The following is a 10,205-nucleotide window of genomic DNA, read 5'->3' on the forward strand; positions in this document are numbered from 1 at the left end:
AGGAATTTTTTGATTAACGAACTAGATGCCCCACGGTGGGCGCCAATTGTTTTAGCAGGATTTTCCCTGGAAGGATCCGGCTTGATTATAGAGTAATAAGGGTATCTAGTTCAATAAATTAGGAATAAAAGTGTAAATGAATAATGGGTAAGAACTAAGTATAAATAATGTTGTTTGTATTTCTTTGATAAGCTGACCACAAGTTCAGTGTATACAATTGAATATTCAGGAAAATAATAGACAAGTTGTAGAGGAAAGATGAATAATGATGTCCTCCCTACAAATGTTTAGATGATGCTATTTATAGTCTTCAAATATTAACGTTGGATGCATCCTCAACGTTCTCCTTGATCGTTGGAGTTGTTAGCTGGAAAATAGGGCACATTTCCTATTAATACGGTTGACTCGTTCTTCTTCAACAAACCGTTGTTCTTTTCCTTTTGCACGTTCTGATTTGCTAAGATTATGTGCTCTTTGTAGTTGGACTTGGTCTTCCATGAGAGTAGGACGTGGTTATTTGTTGATATAACCGTATTTCTTGTTTGTCAATTTGATCCAGCCTGTTCAAGTATCTTATCAGGCTATTCTACGCTTACCATCAGGTTTTTCTTCTGGGATTTAGTAGCTTGCTTGCCTTGTGATACTCTTCGTCTGTCAAATAATAATTAGATTTGTCTGGTCCTTGGTTGCCCTAATCAGCCTAACAAGGTCAGGCTAAATTAAAGTCAGACCAAGTTAAATTGGGCCTAACAATAGTATTCTAGACAAGCTAAAACCCACGTTCTACCTAATCCCCCAAGGAGTATTATGGGAAGTGATTTATCCAAGGCACTAAATGGATTTGTCCAAGGCAATCAATTGTCCAAGGCAGTGACCATTTACACTAATTGCCTTGGACAAATCCATTTAGTGCCTTGGATAAATCACTTGCCGAGTATTATGTAGTTTGTTCATATTTAATGCTTTATTTATATGATAAATTGTATGTATTGTATTTTTGCAAGAATGTCATCAAAAGGCATAAATAGTGAAACTATAGTTGTATCATCTATTTTGATTCTATTAGTGCAAAGTCGAGCTATGTATAAAGTACTTGTGTTTGATAAACTACAAATCATATGCTCCGATAGTTTAATTACACTTGCTTTATTTTGTGAGGGGAAAATAAAGCAGGTGTAAACTATTGACTGGGAAGGAGGGAGTATTATATATGTTATAACGTGCTTGAATGGAGAAGCCGACGCGTAAAAATAACTATTATTATATGTGTTGCAAATTACTGCGTGACTTGTGTGCAACACATGACATTTCTCAATACACTACTTCTTTCCCGGTTTTACACAAGTTTATTGTAAAATGAATTCCCATCATTTGGGTCTGTTGCATACTGTTTTTATATAAAACTAGTTTAGATCCCGCGCAATGAATGCGCGGTATTTATAGAGTTACTAATATAGACCCCGTGCAATATATGCACGGTATTTATAGAGTTTTAATTTTTTTTTGTATTATTTATTAGAATTTAAATTGACAATTCACTTATTTTTCATGTTTGTCCTTAATGTATTTTGATTAGAGAAATAAATAAAAATTCAAATCGTAAAAAAATAATAAAATGAGTATTTTTTTTGATTTTTTTTTGTTTTTTTTACCGAGAAAATAATGCTGTTAATTTACAAATATTTACTAATAACATATTTTTTAGCTGCAAATTTTTATCATTAAAAGTCAATGAATTTTAACAAATATTTACTAATAACATATTTTTTAGCCGCAATTTCTTATCATAAAAAGTCAATAAATTTTTATCAATAAGTTCATTAAAAAAAAATTCCTTATCCTAAAAAATTCGGAGACAAATTTATGCAGAATGTGAAATATTAAATGTTATAGATATTTAAATACAAAATATTATATTCATTTATAACTTATCATGTACACACTTATAGCATATGCTAAAAATACCAAGCACTATTGTAGGAAATATATTTAGGCGGGAAAAGTTGGAGTTTCGCCTATTTATTTAGTAAATTGAGGATTAAACCGCCTTACACAAAATTAACTGTCACCTAAAGGAAAAAATAATACTCTTATAATTTAAGTTAGTATAATATATAATAGTATATGTGCAATTGAGTTTCATAGAACAACAACTACTACTACTACATAGTATATATGGAGTATAATATAATATAGAATTTGAAGTATAATTATCAATCTACAAACAAACACGTGTAATATAGATCTCATTTTTTGTTTTTTTTTTTTTGTTTTTGTTTTTGTTTGGGGAGGCTCATTAAAACTTAACAAGTGAATACAAACTACCAACTAACGGTACATTTTATGGATCTCGACTTAGCATAGTTTAGCCAAAAGCTAGACCTCATTTTCATCCGGCTTCGTACATCCTCTATCACTCTATCAGTCTATCAAGCCGAGTAATATGCCCCTCCAACCTTGCTTCGTTCCTTTAAAGTTTCAACCACCTAAGGTAAAGCTATAAACACGTAGGTTCAACCACTTAACCTAAGCTATATACACGTAAGTTCTATATTAAATTACTTCGTATGAGTGTTTGTAGAAAATTTGTGGGCAATAATTATTATTAGGAAAAATTACAAATAACCACCATTTATTTGCGTATTTTTACAAATAATCACCACATATTTCTATTTTTACAAATAACTCCCAAATTTTCACGTATATTCCACAATCATCACCGTATATTTCTCCCGAGACTTAATTTTTATATTTTCCCACTCTTTAATTAACGATTTATCTGAAATATCTTTTATTTGATAACGGACAACCGGACAAAGTATTAATCCACCTTAACTCAGTGTTATAATATGACATGCGCAACGCCTTGATAAACTTTTGACAGCCACTATTACGATACTACCCGGGCAACGTCCGGGCATGAAATCTAGTAATAATGAAAACAAAATATTGGCGCCAGTTTTGTGAATACTCCCGGGAAATTCGAATTTGTTAAATTTCCAAATTTCTAACCAAAAACAACAGAAATGCTGACAAAGAGATTAATTCATGTAAACAACAATTGCTGCAAATTTTTCCAATATGAACAACTCCAATTCTCAGGTACAGTACATACCCCCTATTTTATCTTACATTTTTTGCATTTCTGGAGATCTCAACTTTCATTAATTATTTTGCTAAATCTAGGTTTATGGAGATGCACAATCATCACCTTTACTACTTTCTGGTTAGTTCAATCTCTATATTTATCCATCTTTTTTTTTTTCTTTCCCGTAGGAGTAACCACCTATTATGTGAGAGGTCTCGCAATAAAGTTATCATGAGACCGTCTCTCAGAAGAATTTGTGTTTTTTTTTTCCTTCTTTCATATGGGTGCAGCTCATTTTAGCTGCCGTATATACTGTGCTGAATTGTAGGACTGTCATACGCTTGATCTGCTGTTATTTATAGAATTGGGGAAAAATATGTGTAAGATGGGCTAGGGTTGTTTAGGAGAGAAAGCGTCGTTTTACGGGTGTAAAAATGAACCGTCTCACGAAAATGATGATGAAAAGTGAACATTATTGTAGGACCTTTCTTTTGAAGGGTCGCTTGTGATGAGAGTAATTATTATGGGAGTAATAGAGTTTAAAATGAAAATAAAAATAGTTTAAAATGAAAATAAAGAAGAGGAGTTTGGTGGTTCGTGGTGGGTCGAAAGAGGAGGTGAGGGAGGAATTACCGGGTAATACATTACTTGGGGGATTTATGTCTCCTGCAAATAGCGGGGTAAGGGGTATTGGATGTACACTACCGTACTCTTGTGTCAGCAATACAAAGAGGCTGTTTTTGCATCGAACCAAAGAGTAGTTAGTCTTTAGCTCCATTAGTTAATGAGGTTGTTTCCTTCATCTGCCATTTTATTTTACCCCAGTGCCTCAATGCCTCCATTTAAGCCCTATTACTCTAATAATTACGCATGTCCCAAACCCTGAGACTTTGTAGAAGTATGAAAAATGCACTTTTTTTTCTAAGCAATTGGGTTCTAGTGGTTAAGAAACTCAAGTTTTTTTAATGGTTTCATCTCAGAGGCTCCGAATCTCAGGAACTGGTTCTCAAGTTATACTTATCAATCTCCTGTGTTGGACTCAAATGAAGAATTCTGCAATTCACCTATTGGTGTTGATGAAGGAGAGTATGCAAAGAAAGAGTTTTATGTTCAAGACAGTGAGGATGAAGAGTTGGAAAACTGTGTAAATTTGAGTAATATTAGAAAAACCTACCAACCCGGCGTTAGTCGTATGAAAAATGGTGGCCTATCAAACCCTCAGAAACCTATAGTCGAAGCTAGAAAGGTTGAATGTGTTCCTAATGCTGAGGTAGCGGTCTTCATTCCTTTTATTCCTTTAATTTACTGCAATCAAGTTTAATAGAAAATCCTTTAAATGGAATCTTTCGGTTTTTTTAAACAGCTTTTAATGGAAGAAATTTGGACATCGGTTCAAAATTTAGCTTGATGAAATCTTAGCAGATAGGTTTAGTACTCCTTTCGTATTTGTCATAATATCATACTCCCAAGTCATATCATATTTCTCCATGTGTTACAATGACAACAAAGCCTTAGCCCGAAAATAATTTGTTGTAGATGTCTAGCTAGCTGCAAAAACTGAATATCAGTGCAATTCAGCTGATTGATGGCTGTAATCATCTGTTAATTTAAGCTGATTCTCACGAGTCTTGTTTGTTTGGCTATAGTTTCCAATTCCACGCCCATGAATTCCGTAAACTTGGAAAGTCTGAAACTAGAATGTTATTGTAAGTTTGTAACACGAGTATTATCTCATACATCACTTGTTCTTTGTTCCAGATTCCAGTCTATCCTGATTCACTTTCACTTCAATCTGGTTTGTGCCTATCCTCCTTGTAATTCACTGATATACTCACACAAACATCTCCAGTAATGTATTTTTTCCTGTCTTCCACAGAGCCGCCTGATGTAGGCGATTGGTTCTCAAGTTATGCATACGAGTCTCCGGAATTAGATAGTGCTGATTTTGATGTTTCAGTGAAACCAAATCACTGTTTCAACTATTCTGAAAAGGTTGATAAAGAAAATGATCAACATTTTAGCGAGTTCACCACAGATGTTAAAGTTGAAGTACTCTCTTCCAGGGAGTTAATTTCAGAACCCTCTGACATGAATGCAATGTCCACTGGGACTAAGAACAGCAACTTATATTCTGCTGCCCGGGTAACTCTCTCACCTATTAGATGTCTCACCCTCTGTCCAACTGTGATTTTCTTACTTCTCAAAAGTCCCCTCACATATTATAAAAAGAACATCATTCTTAGATGGAGTATACAACCCTTATAAATTGTATGTTATACAATTCTAAATTATTACTCTGATTTTGGTTTTGAAAATCTGCAGAAACATATTTCAGAAGAAAACGACTTCTCTTCGGAGAACAATTTGTGTCCTAAAACAACTTCTGGCCAAAGTCCTCAAGGATCAGCTCTTGGTGGTAGTTGTATCATATCTGATGAATCTGTTCTATGTCAAAGAACTAGCGTTGAAAATATTACGCCAATGATACAAGAGGGTTTGCAAGCAAGTGTATCCAAAGTTTCTGATAATGATTCTGGATGGATACAGCTCAATCACAAATCTCAAAAATCATATCCCAAAAAGAGCAAACAAGATGAGAACCAATACATATCTACAGAAAATAAATTCACTTCATTTGCGAAAAACATCGGTCCACAGGTCCATGGTGAAAAGTCTCCTCAGAAGTTTGGACCAGGGAAACGCAAGACTGACATGAAAATAACCTCAGTGAGCTCTTCTATGGACAAAAGCCCTGGAGAAGTTAGAAGAGAGGTCTTCAAAGAAATGACCAACACACGGTATCCATGTGCTCAGGAATCTGCCGGGAAATGGAGGTGCCCACAGAAAAATAAACCAAATGCTGGACCTCCTCTGAAACAACTTCGACTTGAGAAATGGGTGCATCGTGTTTGAATTATAAACATGTGAGACTAACCCAAATTCTTATGCATTCCTTCTAAATTTTATTTTATTCTTGTATGTTTAATGGATTGGTCTCACATGTAAGTCTCTTTCATATTGAAGTTTTGTGATGAATTTGTATCATATATTCATATGTATGTTTCCTTGACTGTCTCTGAAAACTGCAGCCTGCAAATATGAGGATATTTGTCGTTGGTCACTGGAGAAAATCTGGATTAGGGATTTCAGATTCGAGATTGTATGAGTAGGATTCCCTGTAGGTATGCACATATGCTCTTTACATTAGTTTAGTTTTCAGATTTGAGATTGTAATGTTATTATGTTTTTCTGTTTTCTACAACGATTGGAATATTGGATTATGAATTCATCTTTTAAACCTCTCAATGTGTGTTGTGACTATAAGAGGAACTTTGGAGTTATTACTCACTAAGCAAGTAGCATAATCTCGCAAAGCAGTCATATGTGTGGATTTTTTTTGCTAAATTATCAGCTTTATGATAATGAGGTGCATTTCCGGCTTTAGTAGTGTACTGGTGACGATCAATGTCAGATACATTTCTTCAGAATTTAGATTTTGGGTTGTATAAATTTGGCTTAGTTAGAATTGTTCTTCTGTATTGTCTCAATGAATCATGTTCTTATGCTCATTACAAATTTATTTGCTACATTGTTTACAGCAAACTGTGATTTCATCATTCGGGCAAAGAGGAAAAAAAATCAAACTAGGCTTGTTGCGATACATCTGTATTCATTTTTTGTTAACATTGTGACACTTATGTTCAACGTTTTCTTGGACCTACTTTTTCGTGCAATTATAATTTCTGTGTACTTCTGTTTATTTTAGTAAATTCTACTCTCTAAAGTTGAGAACTGAATTGGTCTTTTTCTTATCATTTTAGGTTTAATGCCTAATATTTTGTTAAGCTTTTTCAAATACTTCTCAATTTTTTCTTTATTACTTTTGTATATGTGTTTTTAACACGGAGTAAGGCTGCACACATCCAACCCGACCTTCCAATGGCTGGGAGACTATGTGGAAATGCTTTACTCGAGTTTTTTTTAGTAACCGTAGCAGCAATTAGATATATGGCAGTATATCCTGGCATCTTGTGGAAACATATATACACATACTTGGTATAATATCAAAGGCAAACGACCGTTACTCTATAATCTGGCTAGGTCTTAATCATCTGAACACGTGTACGACGGATCCTCATGAGTTACCAGTTAAATGAGAAGAAGGTAATTCATTTGTTGCTACCAAATCCACCCCAAATCCATCTTGCAATAAAGAAGTTGCTAAACACCTTGGTTTTCTGCCTTATTAGGATTATCTCCATTAATTTCAACAGGGGTATAAAAAAGAGCAGATTAATCCTGTTTCACTACTCGCCTGCTGGTTTAATTAGTCATTGATCATAATGGATGAAGAAGTTCAGTACAGGGGGGTTGTTCCATTGGGAGGACGATGGGGAGCTCGTATAGTTGTGGAAACCAAACATGTGTGGCTAGGAACTTATCTCGAGGAGAAGGAAGCCGCCAGAAATTTTGATAGAGTATGCCTGAAACTGGGGAGGCATAGATCACTTAATTTCACACCGAAGGCTAAAGAGTTGCAGTTTCAGTTAGGGTATTCTCTTGAGGCAGTTATATTAATGGTCAAGGAGAGACGTTATGAGAAGAATTACGCAGCCTTCTTGGGACGAAAGCGCTTAACTGAGACTAGTGGTGGTACTGGTTCTGCCAAAAAGGCACGTAAACCAGTTATGTTATTTGGTGTCCGAATTGATTAGATGGTCTTAACCATCTTTTGCTTGTTTGAATTGGAGTTCTATGTTTCATTAAGGTTTTTCCGGGTCTGAGTGTTTTGTTTACTGTTGTCTGTCGACTGTTGTCTGATTGCTGTAAGCTTCATTTCCTGCAGTCTTTATGTTTTTGTTTACCGTTTCCCGGCATGAATCTTATCATGAGATTGTCTCTTATGAGAATTTATGATTAACCAAAAATGAGTTTTGATTTCTCTTCAACTTAGATAGACAGTAATTACAGGAGATCAGTATGCCTTAGATCCCCTATTTATGTTTCAAATTCTCTCATTTATGCTATATTCTTTTTGCGATTCATCCGATTCTTACATTGATAAAACCATTTGTTTAGTGCCAACTAGTGTCTTTGTGTGATCCATACAACAGACTAGGAATTTAAACGTTATCGAGTTCATTTCTTTTGCCTGTTATTGAGGTTTTCAGATGATGTTTTGCTTAAGTCTCTGTTCATTGATCTGCAAATCTTTGTGCTGGCACTGTTACCAGGGTGGGTTGTGGGTACAGTCATATTTACTGGAACAACCGCATGAAACATAGCAGTACGTACATAACCATATTTCAGCTGCAACATTGATGGCAGTAAATTTTACTTGCTGTGGCCTATTTTTCTGTTTAGAAGTGCAGGTTGTTTCAATTTCGGGTTCTATCTAATTGTGTTTAAGATTGTTTTTGTCGGGTCAAATTTTGCCATACTGTGGTTGCTCTCCCCTGTAAAAGGTTTCAGCTTCCTGCGATTCATTGTTGTTTTCAGTCCTTAAATTCATTTTTCAGTCGAGGCCATGAATTGCCTGCAATTCGATCATTTTGATGAACAGAAATTTATATGAAACGGACTTACATTTGAGATCAATTCATCAATCCCGCAATTAAACTTGAATACACAAGGATTTAAGTTGATCTCTAATGTGAGACGGTCTTATATAAGACTATTTCTGAACTCGTGCCTTTGGAGGTCTACAGTTGTTGACAGTCGTGACAAAATTAGCTGCAGCCTGCTGTGCTGAAATGAAAACTTCCATTGATTTTCCTATCTAGCCAAGTGGAGAATTATTTGACCCATTTATTCTTAAGACAAATATACTCGACTTAAGAGAGACTAATTGGTAGGTTATCACAAATAGTATGGAGCAGCTGTCAAAGTCCGAACAATGGGGAAACGGTGATTTTCGTATTAGTTAGGATCCTCTCCATACTTTTATGGTCTATTGCCTCTAATAGACTCATTTTAATGTATTATTTCTCTTACACCTCACCACCCATTATTTAATGTTGTGACCGTTAGATTGTTTTGAGATAATATCTAAACCGTTGAGAGGTAACGGAGAGGAAAAGAAATGGAGATAATCCAAATTGCTGTCAAACAACCCCTTAAATTAGGACCATACTATTTTGAACATGTGATGGTAATTAGTTTGGTAAGTGTGCAACCTTTCTACCAAAGTTGTTTAGAGTGAATAAGATTGATAAAGTGTTAATGATGATATTCGTTATTGTATAAGTGAGTAAAATTCAATACCTTACTTTTGTGATGAAAAAATTACATGGAATGTTTTTTTTTTATTACTTGGTCTTTAATTTTTAGTGGTGGATTTGAGATGCTCCTACTTATAATTAAAAAAATTGAAAAAATTAAGTGAATTCTAGTTTTTTTTTTAACAAAAACCAATCATTTATATCTCATGTCAAATCTTCGTAGTTTTTTTTTGGTGTAAAGGCAGATTTTGATCCTGACAGTATTTGAACTCATGTCATAAATCCAATAATGCACCACTTGTAACTTTATCAACTAAATCCGTTGACATCTACATATCGACTCTTCAGTCAATTAAACTATAACAAACAACCATAATAATTAAGAAATCTTATTAAATTACACATAAGTTAGTGGAATTTCAAGTTATTGATGGCCAAGATTGTACGAACGAAGTATAAATGCGTGATTACTTGAATTAGTATTTCATCCAATTTGTGCATCAAGAAATTGAGGTGGTGTTAATGTCTTTTTACGTGGCCAAATTGACAAATTGGTAAAAAAAGTAAGGGGTAGTGGACAAATTGGTAAAAAAGGTTCCTTTTTGGACAAATTGGTAAAAAAAAATGGAGGATTGGACAAATACACCAAAAAAAATTGTAATCCAATTAATTAGCACAAATTATCATTTAAGACGGGTATGTCATATTAGGTTTAATACGGGTCAAATAGTCCGAACAAAATAAAAGCAAAATGCATGAGAAAAACCCAATGAATTTGTCTTATATGCACACGTGAGATATACTCGACCCGTTTTAATCTTAAGACGGATATAGTTGTTCATTGGTCGGGTAGTCGGTTAGGGTCGAGTAAATTTTGGACTTGTTGGTTTTGGATC

At 34.4% G+C, this 10,205-nt stretch overlaps 1 protein-coding gene across 2 annotated transcripts; it reads left to right on the forward strand.

Annotated features, from left to right (window-relative positions):
- The first annotated feature begins 2,927 nt into the window (after positions 1-2,927).
- On the forward strand, positions 2,928-6,394 carry LOC141638219 (uncharacterized). 2 transcript variants are annotated; one of them, XM_074447633.1, is made up of 7 exons: positions 2,928-3,102; positions 3,187-3,226; positions 4,069-4,358; positions 4,847-4,883; positions 4,965-5,230; positions 5,411-6,012; positions 6,178-6,394. In XM_074447633.1, exons 1-6 carry the CDS (start codon positions 3,082-3,084, stop codon positions 5,999-6,001), a joined length of 1,245 nt encoding a protein of 414 aa, XP_074303734.1. In that variant the 5' UTR covers positions 2,928-3,081; the 3' UTR covers positions 6,002-6,012; positions 6,178-6,394. The 2 variants fall into 2 exon arrangements, with proteins under 2 accessions (XP_074303734.1, XP_074303733.1); XM_074447632.1 differs by having other exon boundaries at positions 5,411-6,394.
- The last annotated feature ends 3,811 nt before the right edge of the window (positions 6,395-10,205 follow it).

The sequence above is a fragment of the Silene latifolia genome, unplaced genomic scaffold, assembly GCF_048544455.1.
Source record: "Silene latifolia isolate original U9 population unplaced genomic scaffold, ASM4854445v1 scaffold_20.1, whole genome shotgun sequence".
NCBI lineage: Eukaryota > Viridiplantae > Streptophyta > Magnoliopsida > Caryophyllales > Caryophyllaceae > Silene > Silene latifolia.